At 59.2% G+C, this 20,580-nt stretch overlaps 1 protein-coding gene across 2 annotated transcripts in view; it reads right to left on the reverse strand.

The window, feature by feature from the left end:
• LOC123802729 (cohesin subunit SA-2-like) overlaps positions 1–20,580 on the reverse strand; it is a 64,285-nt gene that overhangs the window by 36,335 nt on the left and 7,370 nt on the right. The window contains exons 4-10 of one of the 2 annotated variants that reach the window (XM_087859802.1): positions 17,788–17,913; positions 16,493–16,645; positions 15,490–15,586; positions 13,780–13,856; positions 10,530–10,601; positions 4,906–5,110; positions 2,916–3,067 (exon numbers count right to left, since the gene is read on the reverse strand). In XM_087859802.1, coding sequence (XP_087715928.1) covers positions 2,916–3,067; positions 4,906–5,110; positions 10,530–10,601; positions 13,780–13,856; positions 15,490–15,586; positions 16,493–16,645; positions 17,788–17,913 — 882 coding nt within the window. Of the gene's footprint in view, positions 1–2,915; positions 3,068–4,905; positions 5,111–10,529; positions 10,602–13,779; positions 13,857–15,489; positions 15,587–16,492; positions 16,646–17,757; positions 17,914–20,580 lie in introns of both variants that reach the window. The other variant, XM_087859801.1, reaches the window with a different exon arrangement.

Here is a 20,580-nt window from a genome sequence, read left to right on the forward strand (position 1 = left end):
TGTCCCTCCTCCATCTGGGACCCTCCCTCCCTCCTGCACACAGAGCCGTCCTCCCACCTGCGTCCCCCCCCATCCCATGCACACTCCCTCCCACAGTGACCCCAGCTGTCCCGCACCTGGTGTCGGCCCTGGTCCAGCTCCAAGTAGTACTCGTGTCCCTCCTCCGTCTGGGACCCTCCCCCTCTCCTGCACACAGTGCCGTCCTCTCACCTGCGTCCCCCCGTCGTCCCGTGCACACTCCCTCCCACAGTGACCCCAGCTGTCCAGCACCTGGTGTCGGCGCTCGTCCAGGAGCTCCATGTAGTACTCGTGTCCCTCCTCCATCTGGGACCCTCCTTCCCTTCTGCACACACTGCCATCCTCACACCTGCGTCCCCCACCATCCCGTGCACACTCCCTCCCACAGTGACCCCAGCTGTCCCGCACCTGGTGTTGGTGCTGGTCCAGCTCCATGTAGTACACGTGTCCCTCCTCCATCTGGGACCCTCGCTCCCTCCTGCACACAGTGCCGTCCTCCCACCTGCGTCCCCCCCCATCCCGTGCACACTCCCTCCCACAGTGACCCCAGCTGTCCCGCACCTGGTGTCGGCGCTGGTCCAGCTCCATGTAGTACACGTGTCCCTCCTCCATCTGGGACCCTCCCTCCCTCCTGCACACAGTGCCGTCCTCCCACCTGCATCCCCCCCTATCCCGTGCACACTCCCTCCCACAGTGACCCCAGCTGTCCCGCACCTGGTGTCGGCGCTGGTCCAGCTCCATGTAGTACTCGTGTCCCTCCTCCATCTGGGACCCTCCCTCCCTCCTGCACACAGAGCCGTCCTCCCACCTGCGTCCCCCCCCATCCCGTGCACACTCCCTCCCACAGTGACCCCAGCTGTCCCGCACCTGGTGTCGGCCCTGGTCCAGCTCCAAGTAGTACTCGTGTCCCTCCTCCGTCTGGGACCCTCCCCCTCTCCTGCACACAGTGCTGTCCTCTCACCTGCGTCCCCCCGTCGTCCCGTGCACACTCCCTCCCACAGTGACCCCAGCTGTCCCGCACCTGGTGTCGGCGCTGGTCCAGGAGCTCCATGTAGTACTTGTGTCCTTCCTCCATCTGGGACCCTCCATCCCTCCTGCACACAGTGCCGTCCTCCCACCTGCGTCCCCCCCGTCGTCCCGTGCACACTCCCTCCCACAGTGACCCCAGCTGTCCCGCACCTGGTGTCGGCGCTGGTCCAGGAGCTCCATGTAGTACTCGTGTCCCTCCTCCATCTGGGACCCTCCCTCCCTTCTGCACACAGTGCCGTCCTCCCACCTGCGTCCCCCCCGTCGTCCCGTGCACACTCCCTCCCACAGTGACCCCAGCTGTCCCGCACCTGGTGTCGGCGCTGGTCCAGGAGCTCCATGTAGTACTCGTGTCCCTCCTCCATCTGGGACCCTCCCTCCCTTCTGCACACACTGCCATCCTCACACCTGCGTCCCCCCCCCATCCCGTGCACACTCCCTCCCACAGTGACCCCAGCTGTCCCGCACCTGGTGTTGGTGCTGGTCCAGCTCCATGTAGTACACGTGTCCCTCCTCCATCAGGGACCCTCCCTCCCTCTTGCACACAGTGCCGTCCTCCCACCTGCGTCCCCCCCCCATCCCGTGCACACTCCCTCCCACAGTGACCCCAGCTGTCCCGCACCTGGTGTCGGCGCTGGTCCCGGAGCTCCATGTAGTACTCGTGTCCCTCCTCCATCTGGGACCCTCCCTCCCTCCTGCACACAGTGCCGTCCTCCCACCTGCGTCCCCCCGTCGTCCCGTGCACACTCCCTCCCACAGTGACCCCAGCTGTCCCGCACCTGGTGTCGGCGCTGGTCCAGGAGCTCCAAGTAGTACTCGTGTCCCTCCTCCATCTGGGACCCTCCCTCCCTTCTGCACACACTGCCATCCTCACACCTGCGTCCCCCCCCATCCCGTGCACACTCCCTCCCACAGTGACCCCAGCTGTCCCGCACCTGGTGTCGGCGCTGGTCCAGGAGCTCCATGTAGTACTCGTGTCCCTCCTCCATCTGGGACCCTCCCTCCCTCCTGCACACAGTGCCGTGCTCCCACCTGCGTCCCCCCGTCGTCCCGTGCACACTCCCTCCCACAGTGACCCCAGCTGTCCCGCACCTGGTGTCGGTGCTGGTCCAGGAGCTCCATGTAGTACACGTGTCCCTCCTCCATCTGGGACCCTCCATCCCTCATGCACACAGTGCTGTCCTCCCACCTGCGTCCCCCCGTCGTCCCGTGCACACTCCCTCCCACAGTGACTCCAGCTGTCCCGCACCTGGTGTCGGTGCTGGTCCAGCTCCATGTAGTACACGTGTCCCTCCTCCATCTGGGACCCTCCCTCCCTCCTGCACACAGTGCCGTCCTCGCACCTGCGTCCCCCCCCCATCCCGTGCACACTCCCTCCCACAATGACCCCAGCTGTCCCGCACCTGGTGTCGGCGCTGGTCCAGGAGCTCCATGTAGTACTCGTGTCCCTCCTCCGTCTGGGACCCTCCCTCCCTCCTGCACACAGTGCTGTCCTCCCACCTGCGTCCCCCCCCCTCCCGTGCACACTCCCTCCCACACTGACCCCAGCTGTCCCACACCTGGTGTCGGCGCTGGTCCAGGAGCTCCATGTAGTACTCGTGTCCCTCCTCCGTCTGGGACCCTCCCTCCCTCCTGCACACACTGCCGTCCTCCCACCTGCGTCCCCCCCCATCCCGTGCACACTCCCTCCCACAGTGACCCCAGCTGTCCCGCACCTGGTGTCGGCGCTGGTCCAGGAGCTCCATGTAGTACTCGTGTCCCTCCTCCATCTGGGACCCTCCCTCCCTCCTGCACACAGTGCTGTCCTCCCACCTGCGTCCCCCCCCATCCCGTGCACACTCCCTCCCACAATGACCCCAGCTGTCCCGCACCTGGTGTCGGCGCTGGTCCAGGAGCTCCATGTAGTACTTGTGTCTGCCTTTGAGCTTCGTGATGCTCTCGATCTCGTACAGCCGCTGGGCCGTGCGCCGGCCCGCGCAGATGCCCTGGTTCACGCTGGCCAGCGCCGTCAGCAGCTTCATGGCTGCCGGCAGATTGGGGCCGTGACCCTGGGGCGGGGACCCCGGGGCCCTGACCCCAGCACTGGGCTCCACCTCCCACAGGAGTGGCCCTTCTGCCAGTACTCAGAGGGGTCTGGGGGTAGAAGAGGCTGGGAGGTCGGGCGGCTGGAGGGGATGCTGCGTCCTGCCAATGCCAGGTCACGAGAGTGCATACGGTCATCCCCACACGACGACCACACACGCGGACCCGGGAACACATCTCAGCGTTCCCAGGCTGTGCACACACCCCACAACCATCCCACCTGCAAGGTCAAGCCACTGCCCCAGAGCCGGCAGGATTCACCCAGGTGGAAATGGCCTCAGAGGACACACTGGGCCAGAACCATGGCGGGATACACACGTCTGCTGCACAACCCCAGCTCGGCGGCTGCAGACACCCGAGGGAGCCTCGCCGTAACCAGGACGCGTGGCATCTCGGGACCAGCAGTCCAAGGTCAGAATTCACACGGACCCTCCAGGGGCACATGGCCCCATTCACGCGCTGGACCCTCCAGGGGCACATGGCCCTATTCACGCACAGGACCCTCCAGGGGCACGTGGCCCCATTCACGGGCAGGACCCTCCAGGGGCACGTGGCCCCATTCACGCGCAGGACCCTCCAGGGGCTCGTGGCCCCATTCACGCACAGGACCCTCCAGGGGTACATGGCCCCATTCGAATACACAGTGTTTCCTGCAGACGCAGACGTGGGGACAAGACACACACAGGCCCCGCGGGGCTGACACACCCTAACACACATGCTGAGAGAGCCCTACACCTGCAGGGACCCATCCGACACAAGGGACCGGAATCCCTGTGGGACACATCCTGCTAAAACCTCATCACAAACTCTGGACTTCTTCATGGTTCCTAACAGGCCCCTGCAAAGACCATCAGGCTTCCTTACCAACACTTCTGTGTGAGGATAGCTAGAGAGCGAGGGACACTGCACCTTCCCGAAGGATGCGAAACTCACAGGACTCGTAACCATGGACCCTCCTCCCTAGTCCCTGTGGTCAGCACTGACCGCTCAGAGTCCGTTCATCGGAAGCTAGCACTGACCACTCGGCCTGTGTTCGGGGAGAAGCTACACCCAGGTGTGACGCCTGATCAATAACCCGATTTGTGGAATTAATAGTCACTTAGAAAAGATAACTCTGGGACGGGAGAAACAGGACACACCCGGGTGGGCCAGCCTGTGGGCTCTTGTGGGGACAGAGGGACAGGACACGCCTGGGGGTCAGCCCTGGGACTGAAGAGCCCACCCTCTCTCCAATGTCAGCCCTGCACATGGTGCCCAGTCGTCGTGGCCTCTGCCGTGGAAGGTGAACAGGACCAACTCTGTGCCATTGGCCACACCAGTCAGTGGTCGTCCTCCAGCCAACGTCCCTCTGTGGCTTCTCCACCCCCTCCGGCTCTGGCGTCCACCCGCCCAGCAGCCTCTACCCCTTGCAAGCCAGCACACTGGAGGCCCCGGGTGTGGACACCAGCCCTGGGGCAGGAGGAGCCCAGGCTGAGGCCCCTTCCTGTGTGTGCGTGGCCCACGGCCCCTTCCCCCACAGACCCTAGACCCGTGGCCCCTACCCCCATGGCCCATGGCCCTGCCCCCATATCTGTAGCTCCTCCCCCCATGGCCCCTAACCCCCATGTCCTCTGGCCCCTGTCCCTGTGGCCCACGGCCCCTCCCCCATGGCCCCTACCTCCCATGTCTGTGGCCCCTTCCCCCACAGCCCCTGCCCCCCCGCCCCCCCCCCCCCCGTGTCCTCTGGCCCCTCCCCCGAGCCGGCAGGAGCCCAGGCGGGGGCGCTGTGCAGCGTCTCACCTGCCAGGGAGCTGGTGTGCCGCAGGCTGTACACGGCCGAGTTTGTGAGGCCGCTGAGCATGCAGATCACCGTGTCCATGAGGTGTCCGTCACACAGCACCGAGGAATGCGTCTGGTGCACCAGCAGCTCCGTGAACTCGCAGAAGTTCACCCTGAACCTCTTCCAGAAGGGCCCCGGCCCCACGATCGGGTAGAAGTCATTTTGCTGCGTTAAGGACAGAACAAGGGAGGGCGTGAGATGCTGTGCCGGGCGTGGGCCCGTGCCACCATCACCACACGGAGCTCTGCTCCCGACAAGGGACTCTGGGTCACATGACCACACGCTGACCCTGCACTCAGGGGGGTGACACGTCTGCTCTCACTCAGGGTGACCCCAGATCTCCCAGACCTGCACCTGGGGGGTCACACGTCCGCTCTGACTCAGGGTGACCCCAGATCTCCCAGACCTGCACCTGGGGGGGGGGGGGGTCAGATACAGACACTCACCTGGTAAACATCCCCGAGACCCAGAACCTGGGGGTCACATATCCACACTCACCAGGGTCACCCCACGTCTCCCACACCCTGCATCTGGACGAATGATCTCACGTGCCCTGGTCAAGTCCGTAGGCTGTGCCGGGTGTACCCGCACATGTGGGAAGGAGCCGGGTCTGCGGGACCTCAGCTCAGCCCTGAGGAAAGCCCGCAGGCACCTCTCCAACGTCATCCCAGAGAAGCTTCGCCCTCCTGTTTTCCACCCTGGTTCTCGCTGAATTCAGGCCCTTTAAATATTTGGCGCGGACGTGAACAGTGAACGGTCCTTAAAAGCAGTACTTTGGCCCTGGGGGCTCAGCCCATTCCTGCTCTCGCGGGAGAAACCAGTGACTCTGCCGGGGCTGGAGTCGGAGGCGGGGCATGGGGAAGGGAAGAGATCACAGACGGGCTTGCAGCTGTGTCCACCTCACCGGCCGCCTGTCAGCCTTCCTGCGTCCGTCCTGCCACGTGCCCAGGAATCAAATCATCAGACGACCCACCACCAGCCTCTTTCCACGTGCACGGCAAGATGTCCGTCAGGAGACCCCGCCTCCAGCCTCTCACCTCCAGCCTCTCCTCTATCAAGTTGTAGGAATTGGTCTGAATTACCTGCAGGACCCGCAGGAGACCCCAAGGGAAGGTGAATCCTGCCAGGAGGTTGAGGCTGGAGGCCCGAACCCAGCAGGGGTGCAGCGCAGCCTGCAAGCACCCAGAGGATGGCGGTGGGTCAGGCATACCCCAACGGTGCGCCCCTCACGCACTGCGCAGCCCTCAAGCTCTACCCACAGGTGCAGCCCTGTGCCCCCCACCCCTACCCCATGCACCGCATCCCCACCTCCGCATGTGCAGGGGCTGCATTCACAGCTCCCTGCCTTGCTCACACTCACCCCTGCAGGCAGGGACCCATGGGCATCATGTACCTTTCCTCTCACACCATGCCCTACCACCTGCACCGCCCCCCACGCCAGAGCCCCCACCGCCACTGCTACCCCCGCGCCAGGGGTCCCACCGCCCGTGCCAGGGCCCCCACCACCTGCGCCGGCCCCCACGCCAGGGACCGCCCCGCCCGTGCCGCAAAACCCCCCCGCCGGGGCCCCCACCGCCCACGCAGCCCTTCATGCTACGGCCCCCAAGCACCGCGCCCAAACTTCCTCAGTGTGTTTTGTGACAACCCTCCGTCTCCGTGCAGGGACCCCGGACGCCCCACGCCCCTGCACCTTCTGCATACCACTCCCTCAGCCCTGTCCCTGGGCAACAGGCTCCCACCATTGTCCCCCCAACGCACTGAGCCCCCCACCGTTGGCTGCGATGTGAGGGGGAGGGGTACCCTTCCATGGACTGGCGATCAGACTCGCGTGTAGAGCGCACTTGCTCAAAGGGAGACCCCAGCTTCAAACACCTGATGTGGGTGGGCCTTCGGCACCAGTCCCCAACTGGGAGGTGAGGCCAGGGCTCTGACGGGGTTACAAACATGTCCCGAAACCCCCCATCCCGAGGCTGGACCAGGTGGCTAACCGGATTACAAACGTGTCCTGAAGCCCCCATTCTGAGGCTAGACCAGGCCCCTAACTGGGTTAGAAACATGTCCTAAAACCCCCCATTCTAAGGCTAGATCAGGTAGCTAACCGGGTTACAAACATGTCCTGAAACCCCCCATTTGGAGGCTAGACTAAGTCCCTAACGGGGTTACACACATGTCCCAAAACCCCCGATTCCGAGGCTAGACCAGGTTGCTAACCAGATTGCAAATGTGTCCTGAAACCCTCAGTCTGAGGCTAGACCAGATCACAGGTTACAAACATGTCCCTAAACCCCCCCTTTCCAAGGCTAGACCAGCTCACTACCCCGGTCTGCAAGGTCGGTCCTCACTCTGCAAACTCGGTGCGAGTCGTGAGAACACCTCCCACCCCCTCGTCATGACGTGCACTAATACATGTTACCTTGTCTGTGCACACGAAATGGTGAGGAATGAACGATATGCAGGACAGCAGGTGAGCCTCCAGCCCACGGGACACCTGCAGTCACTGGGCCAGAGGCCGGCCACACGGTGCCCTAACCATCTCCACCCAGGTGTGGACGGTTACAGAAACCCTGACTGGTCGGGCCATGCCAACAGTGATCATCACAACAGCACGCAGAGACGGCAGCACAGAGTACACAGAACACGGTCAGGTCTAAGTGTGCCAGCGTAGACGGAACACGATCCGGTCTAAGCGTGCCAGCGTAGGCGGAGCGCGATCCGGTCTAAGCGTGCCAGCGTAGACGGAGCACTATCCGGTCTAAGCGTGCCAGCGTAGACCGAACACGATCCGGTCTAAGCGTGCCAGCGTGGGCGGAGTGCGATCTGGTCTAAGTGTGCTAGCGTAGACGGAACACGATCCGGTCTAAACGTGCCAGTGTAGTCAAAACATCGTCAGGTCTAATAAACATGATCAGGTAAAATGTGCCAGTGTAGACAAAATAGAGTCAGGTCTCTGTGACACAGTGTAGACAGGATATGATCAGGTCTAAACGTGCCAGTGTAGTCAAAACATGCTCAGGTCTAATAGAACACGATCGGATAAAATGTGCCAGTGTAGACAGAATAGAGTCAGGTCTCCGTGACACAGTGTATACAGGATATGATCAGGTCTAAACGTGCCAGTGTAGTCAAAACATGGTCAGGTCTAATAGAACACGATCGGGTAAAATGTGCCAGTGTAGACAGAATAGTCAGGTCTCCGTGACACAGTGTAGACAGGATATGATCAGGTCTAAACGTGCCAGTGTAGTCAAAACATGGTCCAGTCTAATAGAACACGATCAGGTAAAATGTGCCAGTGTAGACAGAATAGAGTCAGGTCTCCGTGACACAGTGTAGACAGGATATGATCGGGTCTAAACGTGCCAGTGTAGTCAAAACATGGTCAGGTCTAGGGGCGCCTGGGTGGCACAGCGGTTAAGCGTCTGCCTTCGGCTCAGGGCGTGATCCCGGCGTTCTGGGATCGAGCCCCACATCAGGCTCTTCCGCTATGAGCCTGCTTCTTCCTCTCCCACTCCCCCTGCTTGTGTTCCCTCTCTCGCTGGCTGTCTCTATCTCTGTCAAATAAATAAAATCTTTAAAAAAAACAAAAAACAAAAAACAAACAAACAAAAAAAAACATGGTCAGGTCTAATAGAACACGATCGGGTAAAATGTGCCAGTGTAGACAAAATAGAGTCAGGTCTCCATGACACAGTGTAGACAGGATATGATCGGGTCTAAACGTGCCAGTGTAGTCAAAACATGCTCAGGTCTAACAGAACACGATCGGGTAAAATGTGCCAGTGTAGACAGAATAGAGTCAGGTCTCCGTGACACAGTGTAGACAGGATATGATCGGGTCTAAACGTGCTAGTGTAGTCAAAACATGCTCAGGTCCAATAGAACACGATCGGGTAAAATGTGCCAGTGTAGACATAATAGAGTCAGGTCTCCGTGACACAGTGTAGACAGGATATGATCGGGTCTAAACGTGCTAGTGTAGTCAAAACATGGTCAGGTCTAATAGAACACGATCGGGTAAAATGTGCCAGTGTAGACAGAATAGAGTCAGGTCTCCGTGACACAGTGTAGACAGGATATGATCGGGTCTAAACGTGCCAGTGTAGTCAAAACATGGTCAGGTCTAATAGAACACGATCGGGTAAAATGTGCCAGTGTAGACAGAATAGAGTCAGGTCTCCGTGACACAGTGTAGACAGGATATGATCGGGTCTAAACGTGCCAGTGTAGTCAAAACATGCTCAGGTCTAATAGAACACGATCGGGTAAAATGTGCCAGTGTAGACAAATAGAGTCAGGTCTCCGTGACACAGTGTAGACAGGATATGATCAGGTCTAAACGTGCCAGTGTAGTCAAAACATGCTCAGGTCTAATAGAACACGATCGGGCAAAATGTGCCAGTGTAGACAGAAGAGTCAGGTCTCCGTGACACAGTGTAGACAGGATATGATCAGGTCTAAACGTGCCAGTGGAGATGGAAAACAGTCAGGCTCCCTGACACAGCGTAAACAAAACACTGTCAGGTCTAAACATCCCAGGGTAGACAGAATATGGTCAGGTCTAAATGCACCAATGTAGACAGAACACGACCCGGTCTAAATGTGCCAGTGTAGACAGAACACAGGGCACCATGACACAGTGTAGACCAAACACAGCATGTCTACATGACTCAGTGTAGGCAGAACACTGTCAGGTCTCAGTGTGCCAGTGTAGACACAATAGAGTCAGGTCTCCATGATACAGTGTAGATGGGACACGATCTGGTCTAAATGTGCCAGTGTAGACAGAACACAGTCAGGTCTCCAAGACATAGTGTAGACAAAAACATGATCAGATCGAAATGTGCCAGTGTAGATTCAAAAGTCTGGTCTCCATGACAGAGCATACACACAGCAGAACACTGTCAGATCTAAACATCCCAGTGTAGACAGAACATGATCAGGTTTAAACATGTCAGTGTAGACAGAGCAAGATCAGGTCTAAGCGTGCCAGTGTAGACAGAATAGTCAGGGCTCCATGACATGGTGCTGACAGAACATGGTCAGGTGTGAACATCCCAGCATAGACAGAACATGACCAGTCTAACTGCACCAGTGTAGACAGAACACAACCCAGTCTAAACATGGCAGTGTGGACAGAACTCACTGGATGAACTCAGCTTTGCTGGACAGGTCAGGTCTGACTGTGCCCTTGCGCACAGACAGAGTCTGGCTTCACCGTTCTCATTTGAAGCAGCACGCCATGGGCCCTATGTGCACTCAGTGTGGACTCAGCACCGTCAGGTCCTGTCCCGTGGTGGACACGACGCGGCAGCTCCAGTGCGCTCGGGGTGGACAGGATGGGGTCAGGTCAGGTAGAGCCCCCTCGCTGCAGTTCAGACACAGCGAAGTCTGGACCCTGTCTGCGGGGCCAGCTCCGTGCAGCTCTCCTGGGAGCCAGGCACAAGCCCGCGGTCCCTCGTCGGCAATCGGGATGCCCACCCCGTGCTGGGGACTCCACACGAGCTACCCCGGGCTCCGTCGGCCTCGGGCATGCTGGGAAACCACCCAGAACCACCCCATTCTTAAACAGTGGAACGGGTGTTACCAGCTTCTCTGGCCACATGATGGTCAGGATCCAGGGGTAAGCCAGAAACTTCTTGTAGTAAAGACCGGTCTCCTGCAAGGACAGACGAGACGTGCCGATGAATTCCAGCGTCCCCGGGCCCACAGCGGGTCCCAGCAGGACAGGCCCGTGCAGCATGGGGTGCTGGGAGGTGGTCTCCATCCCCCCCGGAGGCTGAGGCCTGTGGGTGAGTGGGGGGGTTCAGCTCCGAGGCCCATGGGTGGGTGGGGGGGCGGCTCCGAGCAGCCGACAGCGTGCACACCCTGCCTCTACAATAGCAGTCCATGTCCTCTTTCACGTCAGTGTCCTCGCGAGGGGGGGGGGACAGGCTGCGTCTGCGGCGCTCAGCCGCCGTGTGTACACGGCTGACACTCGGAACATGCACTGTGTCATCTCTGGAGGCCAGGACCGGGAGACACCACGGCACAGACACCACTCTGCGCAGAGGACCGGGGAGCACTGGAGCCTCTCACGCTGCCCTGCCACGTCTCCATACGGCCAGTGGCCATGCATGTCACCCTGCCCGCTGTGGGCCCTCACACTCTGGCATTTCCCTACAATGTGTCCGGCGGCCTGCTCTTTGGGAAGCACAGGGTCTCCCATGAGGGAGACAGGCTGGGGGACTGGCAACACCGCCGCTGCTGCTTCTGAGCTGGGGGGAGACTGAACGGGATCCCGATCCAGCAACGGGGGTTCTCTGAAGTAAGAGGCCCAGTCAAGTCAGGGCCATGCTCAGTGACCCCAAGGAAGGAACTAAGTTCAGGGACATGGAGGCCGGAAGCAAAGTAGGGCGTCCTCCTCTACTACGGGCCTGAGCTCTCCAAAGTGCCGAACTTGTGGGCTTCAAGGGAGCCTGGGGACAGAGGCTAATGTCACGTGGGACCCTTAGCTGGACCCTCAATGGGACAGAAACAAAACGTGAGGACATCCCTGAGACAGGCACGGTAATGCGTGCAGCCCCTTCACGCAGATGCTATCCTCCAGCGACTTAGTGGGCCCAAGAGTGAGGACTGGACCACGGTCACACTGGAGCGTTCACAGCCACACATGCAGACACAGCCAGGGCCCAATTCAGTCTGCAGCCCCCTTGCAAGTGGTTCTGGGGAACACAAGCAGTGGCAAACACATGTGTGCACATTCATGGACCTACACACACACCATGTGTACAGCGCACATCTGCATGCACTCGCTCACGTGCACAGGGCACACGCATGTGCATGCACAGCACAGGGGCACATGCACACACATGGAGATAAGATGAAGATGGCACACGTATTCACTCACTCACATGCACAGGGCACACGTGTGTGCATGCACGGCACAGAGGCACATGCATGGGGATGAGATGAAGATGCCACACATATGCATTCGCTCGCTCACGCACACCGTGTGCAAGCGTGTGCATGCACAGCACAGAGGCACATACTCACACATGAGGATAAGCTGAAGACGGCACACGCACGTGCATTCACTCGCTCATGTGCACGGTGCACACGCGTGTGCATGCACCACACAGAGGCACATACTCACACATGAGGATAAGCTGAAGACGGCACACGCACGTGCATTCACTCGCGCACAGAGGCACATGCATGATAAGGTGAAGAGGGCACACGCGCAAGCGCATTTGCTCGCCCACGTGCACAGTGCACATACAGGTGCATACACAGCACATGTGCACACATGGTGATAAGGTGAAGACGGCACACGCACAAGCGCATTCGCTCGCCCACGTGCACAGTGCACATGCGTGTGCATGCAGGGCACATGTGCACACATGGTGATAAGGTGAAGATGGCACACGCGCATATGCATTTGCTCGCTCATGTGTACGGTGCACACGCGTGTGCATTCACCGCACAGAGGCACATGTGCGATAAGGTGAAGACGGCACACGCGCAAGCGCATTCGCTCGCCCACGTGCACAGTGCACATGCATGTGCATGCACAGAGGCACATGTGCACACGTGGGGGTAAGGTGAAGACGGCGGAGCATTAGTTGCCGAACGCAGGCGAAGTCTACGTATTCTTCCCCTTTCCTTAGGTTTGACGTTCCAAATAAAGTTAAGGAAAACAGTTACTGTTCACGGACTTGATTCACAAGACTTTCTGAAGTCACTAAGTATTTTAAACTGTGAGGAATTAATGTAGATGCTACGTGTGTTCCCTGAAAGGACGAGTCCATCAGCAAGCTATGGTCCATGCACACAGCGGGACATGACGCAGCCTTGAAGAGGAAGACGTTCTGCGCCTGCTAGGACGTGGATGGACCTTGAGACGTGACCCAGACACAGAAGGACACATCCTGCCTGATTCCACGTACATGGGGTGCCTAAAGGCATGCATGCAACTACGAGACTGGCAATAACTACATGGCCTCGAACACGGGATGCGGAGGCATGCATCCGTGGAGATGCTGTGAAAAGAAGCCGGCGTCACACCACAGAGTAAAACGTGCACATACTCTGACCATTTGCTACACGCACACATGGGAACACACACAGCAGGACCCACGGACGTCGCACGTCCACAGCCACACAAAGCCCGAAACCGACCCGAAGGCCACCAGGAGCAGAACGGGGATGGGAACCACACACACGCATGCGATGGAACATTCCACAGCCATGACATAGATGTCTACTCGACATTATTCACATTTACAGAAAGTCTTTCCTAAACTGTGTGCGTGTGAGGGAAGAGCCGTAGAGACGCCACGCTGAGCGCCGGTCTCTCCCGGCACGGAGCTGGAAGCCGGGCACAGCAGGGCTGGTATGCACGGGGGTGCGCATGCAAGAAAGCCCAAGCACCGGAACATCGCGAGGCCCAAGTTCAGGGCCGTACTCCTCAAACGGCGGGGAGGAGGTCAGCACGGGCGCAGGGCGCATCTAGGCACCCGCCGGCCTTGCTGTTTCTTCCTCTGGATGAAGGCCACGTGAGCACCATGTGATAACCACGTCTTCCCCGTACATAACAGAATGTCCCATATCTAATTTAGGTTTGCATTTTCCTTTCTAAAGCAACGTGGTCCTGCCCGCAAAGCACCAGAGGGCCGGCTTCTCCCAGGGAAGCAGAGAAGGACGGCTTCTACCTGGAGATGGGGATGCCTCAGCCCCTTCCACCCCCAGGCTTGACCGTAAACCCGCGTGCCCGGGGGATCCAGGGCAGCGACGCTGAGGAGGAAGCTCCCGCGACCTCAGGCCCGGGCTCACGGAGTGCGCGGAGCCCGCCCCACCTGGTCAAACTTCTCGGTCATTTTGTGCACCACGTTCTTGCCTTGGTTGCTCTGGTAGAGCTCGGCTGTCACCATCCCTGCGAGAGAAAGAAGGAAACGCGGTTCAACCCGACCGTCCTGCTCCTAGGGGACAGGGCCTCATCCCTGACATAGGACAGTGAGGCCACAGAATCCAGCCTCACTGGCTGGGGTCTACACGCGCTGTGGCTCCCGCGTGTCTAACACGACGGGGCTTTCACGAGGCACCCTCAGGGCTCCCGGCTAGACGCCGCCGCCGGGGCTTCCCGACAGGCCGGTCCTGCCCCCACAGCTCCTGCGTCAGGATCTGGAGGGAAGGGGAAGACCCCGTTGTTCGCTGGTGATGACGACTCATGGACATGGAAGCACACACCATACGAGGGACTCACTCGTAGCATGAACCTCAGCAGTGTGTTTATTTCCCGCAGTGCACCATCACCACGGCCACTGCAGGAAGCCCCCACCCCCCAGACACTGGTGGTCCCCTCCCGTTTCCCTGGCCCCAGGAACCACTGAGATGCCGTCCGTCTGCGGACATGCCCGTTCTGGACATTTCGTGCACGTGGGGTCACACCCTGGGTGGCGTGGTGTGTCTGTGTCTCTCCCTGAGCGCCGTGCGTCCAAAGTGCACGCACACGGCAGCAGGGGTCGGTGTTTCCCCGCCGGGTATGACCGAGTACTTTTCACGCTCCGTGTGTGTAAGTCAACAGCGCCCTTGCAGACGGCGGGGAGAGCTTCAGCTTCCAGCATTCCTGCGGCAGAACCTGAGCTGTCCGTCAGCACCCAGACGTCCCCGTGGGAGGCTGACGGCCCCGCTGCCCTCGGCCCTGCTGACATCCTGTGCTGACCAAAGCCCTGGGAGGGAGGGCGTGCCAGCCCCACACATGTCCCGTCCTGCACCCCGAGCCTCCCGCGAGAGCAGCTCACTGGTCAGCATCCTGGGCGAGCCGCTCCACGGGCGCTGCACAGGGGACGTGGAACTGTCACGGACCACAGTGTGGCCCTCTGCTGAAGCCCACCCACAGCAACCCCAACTTGGAAAGAGCGGAGGCTCCGGGGGAGGGTCCTTCCTGCTTCTTCCAGCTTCTGGGGCTCCAGGCGTCCCTGGGCTGGTGGCCACATCCCTCCCGTCTCTGCCTCTGTCCTCACGTGGCTTCTCCTCTGTATCTGCATTTCTCCTCTTCTTTTTTAAGATTAATTTATTTGAGAGAGAGAGCACGGATGGGAGGGGCAGAAGGAGAGAGAGAGAGAGAGTCTCAAGGAGACTCCACACTGAGCACGGAGCCCGACGTGGGGCTCAATCCCAGCACCCTGAGATCATGACCTGAGCTGAAACCAAGAGTCGGACATTTAACTGACTGCACCATCCAGGTGCCCCTGCGTCCCTCCTCTTACAAGGACAAAGTCTCACGGGACGAGGGCCACCCTAAGGACTATCGTACTGCTGACGTCGGCAAAGTGAGGTCATATGCTGAGGGCCTGGGGTCTGGACACGGACAGAGCTTTCTCTGGGAGAACAATCACCCTTCGCTCTGAGATAACGCTGCTCACAAGAAGCAAGCGCTCTTACTAATCCAGCCTCGGCCAAAGCCCCAGCCCGCCTGGTCTCTTACAACCACACGCGGGCAGGACAGGCAGGCCCGGCGGGCCCATGTGTGGGGACACCCACGCGCATCCAGGAGCACGGCTCACCTTCACAGCCACAGCACTGGACGAAGAAGCTGATGAGGTCCAGCAGGGCCAGCTCCCTGTCCTCCTTGTAAGACTGCACCCACTCCTCGACAGCCGTCTGCAGGGGTAACAGCCGGTGGTGAGCACGCATGTGCGATGAGGAGTGTGGGACGGGCCAGACGTGAGGACACGTGCATCTGATGGCCAGCGATGAGCACTCGTGTGTGAGTGCGTGTGTGCATGATCAGGCACGTGACAGGCAGTGGTGAGCGTGCGTGTGTGTGACTGATGAGCTATGCGTGACGGAGCAGCTATGAGCACGCGTGTGCATGTACGTGTGTGTGATGAGGTCGTGTGACGGCAGCGCTGAGCACTTGTGTGCATGTACGTGTACGTGTGTGTGATGAGGTCGTGTGACGGCAGCGCTGAGCACGCGTGTGCGTGTACGTGTGTGTGATGAGGTCGTGTGACGGCAGCGCTGAGCACTCGTGTGCATGTACGTGTGTGTGATGAGGTCGTGTGACGGCAGCGCTGAGCACGCGTGTGCGTGTACGTGTGTGTGATGAGGTCGTGTGACGGCAGCGCTGAGCACGCATGTGCGTGTACGTGTGTGTGATGAGGTTGTGTGACGGCAGCTACAAGCACTCGTGTGCGTGTACGTGTGTGTGATGAGGTTGTGTGACGGCAGTGCTGAGCACTCGTGTACATGTACGTGTACGTGTGTGTGATGAGGTCGTGTGACGGCAGCGCTGAGCACGCGTGTGCGTGTGCGTGATGAGGTCATGTGACGGCAGTGCTGAGCACTCGTGTGCATGTACGTGTGTGAGGTGCATGTGACGGGCATACATGGCGGCCGGGCAGCCCAGGCAGCACAAGGCTGCAGTGGGTGGGGCCCTGACTCCGTGGGGACAACCTAGCCTCCATGTGGCACAGAGGAGCGACTAATGCCAGGCGGGCGCCCGTGTCTGCCGCCCCCCACACCCGCCCCACCGCACGCCACCCCTCCCCCCGCAGCGGGCAGTACCTGCACGGAGTTCTTCCCCAGGGCGACCATCTCAAAGAGGGTCACCTCCGTGGTGATGGCCACTTTCCTCTTGCGGTGCTTCCGTGGCGGCCGCCCTCGCCGGCGGTTGCCCGGCCCGCTGGTATCCTGGCCCCCCGAGGGTGCTCCCTGCGCCTAAAACCAGAGGAGAACTTGACCGGGCTGCCCCCCCACACCGGAAGCCCCATGTCCCGGGGGAGGGCGAGGAGGGTGCAGCAGCCCCCACACGCAGGGCTGCACCGCCGTGGTACAGGGCCGGCACAGGGGGCGCTGTCCTGGGAATCCACTATCAAGACCAACACAGCTGCACAGACACCTGGCAATTCAGGAGAGACCCCGCAGCAGTGCCCCACCCACCATCACATCCTCACGGCTTTCATATCCAACAGGTCCGGGCTCCACACAGCCTTCCCTGCACCAGCCAGAAGCCGTGTCTGCTCACCTGAGTCTCTGGGCAGGGAGGCGGGGTTCCCAGCCCCAGGAGGGGCTGCGCTGCGGGGCACCTGGAAGGGAGGGTGCGGGACAGACCCCAGCCCCCTGGGGCAGGAGGCATCAACGCCACAGAGCAGGGAGGGGACACTAGCCAGAGGACAAGTAAGGGGACGCCATGTCTGAGGATGGCGAGGGGACGCAGTGTGTCAGGACAGAGGAGGGAACGCCTTGTGTCAGGATGGGGAGGGGATGCCATGTCTGTGGATGGGGGAGGGAATGCCATGTCTCAGGACGGGGAAGGATGCCATGTCTCAGGATGTGGAGGGGACACTGAGCCTGAGGACAAGGGAGGGGACGCCATGTCTAAGGATGGGGAGGGGATGCTGTGTCTGTGGATGGGGAAGAGGATGCTGTGTCTGTGGATGGGGGAGGGGATGCCGTGTCTCAGGATGGGGAGGGGACGCCGTGTGTCAGGACAGAGGAGGGAACGCCATGTGTCAGGATGGGAAGGGGATGCCGTGTCTGTGGATGGGGGAGGGGATGCCGTGTCTCAGGACGGGGAGGGATGCCGTGTCTGAGGATGTGGAGGGGACACTGAGCCTGAGGACAAGGGAGGCGACGCCGTGTCTCAGGACGGGGAGGGGAAGTGCCCTGGTGGTCCCGTTGGGCCCTAGTGGGCTTGTGGTTCGACGGGCAGGCCGTGAAGGGATGACAGCCTCCAGGATCCATGTGCCAGCCGGCCAGCGCCTAGCCTGATGCAGAGAAGCACTTCACGACCCACCCAGCCCGTGATCCCTCCCAGCAGTGGTCAGTACCAGTATGGAGCTCCTCCTCCTGGCCATCACCTCAAAGACGGTCACCACGGAGATGAACTGGCCAGCCTGATTCCTGAGCCTCCCGCAGGAACGCCGGCCTCGCCGTCGGGGTCCACTCCTACTGGCATCCCGGCCCCCCGAGGGTCCTTCCTGCATCTACAACCAGAAAGTGGCATGTGAAGAGCCAGGAAACGCTGATACCTGGAGGCCAGCTTAATGACGGGACCCCTTCCCTGCCGGACTGAGGAGCGGCCAGGAAGTAGCCGCTACAACTGCCCATTACCACCAGGGGCCCCGGGGCAAGGAAGGCAGCCACCCCGAGTCACCCACTGTGGCTGCAGGACAGAGGCCTTAGCCAGAGCCTCTGATTCTCGCCAGGCCCTCAGCTGAGTGCTCATACACCGACCTCCATGGTGCCCGTGTCCTCATCCATCTCCCCACCCATGCCCCCGTCCCAGCCTGACACACCCAGTCCACTTGCTGCAGCCACAGCCATGACCACCAGTGTCCAGGGAACAGCAAGCCGTTCTGAACCCAATCCCGAGGGCTGTGTCTCAGGGCTATGGGGTACCCATCACTCCACTGATCAGAGCCCAGGATGGAGATGGGGAGCTCGGGCCAGTGACCAGCAAGGTCAGGGGAAGTCAGTCCTGTGGGACAGGTGAGCCAGCTATCCCTGTCTCTAGGGGCTCGTGGGGCCCAGTGGCCCAGCAGAAGCAGGGCTGTGACCACCACAGCCTCATGGGGCACAAGGAGGGTAGCCCAGAACCAGGGGTCACGGGTGCACACAGCAGAACGAGGGAGTCACAAAAGAACCTGGGGTCATGCACAAAGGTGGCAAACCTTGGAGTCATGGAGACAGTGAAACCTGGGGGTGCTGGCAGAAGCTGGGGCCACATATGCAGACAGGGGAACCTGAGGATCACTCACGGGCACACCTGCCCAATAGCAGTGTGACCTTCCCTAGCGGGCTGCAACTACTGCACGAGGACCAACACGGATGCAGTGAGAGAACCAGGGCCATGCCTGCCCTGACCCAATGCCCCCCTGCCCACTAAACTATGGCCCACCAAGGGCACGCTGACACTGTGAGTCCTCGAGGGCCATCCTGGGGCAGAGAGGGTCTGCAGGACAAGTGCCCATGTTAGCACCACACCCCTACACCCTTACACTGTGGGCCTCTACGACACGGTCTTCATGACCGAGAACATCGGAGGGCTCTAGGGCTAGGCCAGGCTGGCTCACTGCCACCAGTAACCCCACTGCAACGCACACCTGGTCCCGCCTGTAGGAACCCCACATTGACACGTGTGTCATTAAAGGCCTTGCCTCAGGAATGCACTCTCAAGCGTCTTCGGGAAGATGAATTTGCAAATGTACACGTATGCACAGAGACTGTGAGATGACGCACACGTGGTGTGATACTCACGTGAGGCATCAGGATGACAGGAAGACATTCACTTTCTGTACTGTTTTCGGAACTCTTCTGCAAGTGTATAATGATTTCAAGTAAGAAAGTCTCAGGTTTGGCTATTGGTACCTGTTATCCCTGGGACGTAGCATGAACTGGTTTGCCATTTACTCCACCTTGAACTACGTCCACTGCTCCCTCTTTCCTATCCTCCATACGTTACAGAAAATGCCTTTCATGGCTTTAGATTTTAACCCAGTTCTCAGAGGCTAAGAAGACAAGTAGAGACAGAAGGTATAAAGTGCTCTGTGTGGCCAGCAGCACCACGTGAGGCACTAATCAGCACCAGAGGCCAGAGTCTCCCTCCCCACCCAGGACTGGATGCTTGTTCCACACCTGCATTCACACTGGGCCAAGAACGCAGCAAGGCCGACTACTTCTATTCCACAATGCATTCGAAGTCCTACTCCATGCAGCGAACAGGAGAAGGAAATGAAAGTCACCCGATTGGGAAAGAAGGTGTAAAATTACCTCTATTTGAGAATGACAGGATTGGCTATGTAGAAAGTCCCAGAGGACGTATCGAACTATCTCCTCAAACTCAACAGTGAATTTAGCAAGGCCACAGAATACAAGGTCACCATCACAGAATCAATCATATTTCTATAAACAAGCAGTAAAAACTGCACGTGGAAATTAAGAAAAAAAAAGTACCAAATACAACAGCTCCTCAAAAATGAAATACTTAGATATCAACCTAACAAAATACATGTAGGGTCTGTGTCCTGAACGCTACAAGAGTTTGATGAAAAAAATCAAATAAGACCTTCGGAAACAGTGAGCTATACCATGTTCATGGAATGGAATGGTGAAATGGACCATGCTACGTACAACAGAGGGCAACTTCAATATCCCACTCTCGATAAGGGATAGAACAACCAGACAGAAGACAAGTGAGGACAAAAAGGACTTAACAAACCAACTAGATCTAAGACATAGATACTAAACCCCCCACCCAGCAATAGCACACACCTTCCACTCAGTAGTTAACATACAAAGTATCGTCTCTGACCACAATGAAATGAAGTTAGAAATCAGTAACAGAAGGAAAACTGGAAAATCCACAAAACTGTGGAAATTAAAACACATACTACTGAAGAACAAGTGGATCTCGGGCACCTGGGTGGCATAGTCAGTTAAGCGTCTGCCTTCAGTTCAGGTCATGATCCCAGAGTCCTGGGATCAAGCCCCATGTCAGGCTCCCTGCTCATTGGAGTGTCTGCTTCTCCCTCTCCCTCTGCCCCTTCCTCTGCTCCTTCTCCCTCTGTCTCTCTCTCTCAGTCTCTCTGAAATAAATAAAATCTTTTTTAAAAAAATGAGTGGATCAGAGAGGGCAATTAGAAAATACTTAG

This window comes from Ursus americanus, chromosome X (genome assembly GCF_024610735.1).
Source record: "Ursus americanus isolate L20-20 chromosome X, mUrsAme1.1.p, whole genome shotgun sequence".
Taxonomy (NCBI): Eukaryota; Metazoa; Chordata; class Mammalia; order Carnivora; family Ursidae; genus Ursus; species Ursus americanus.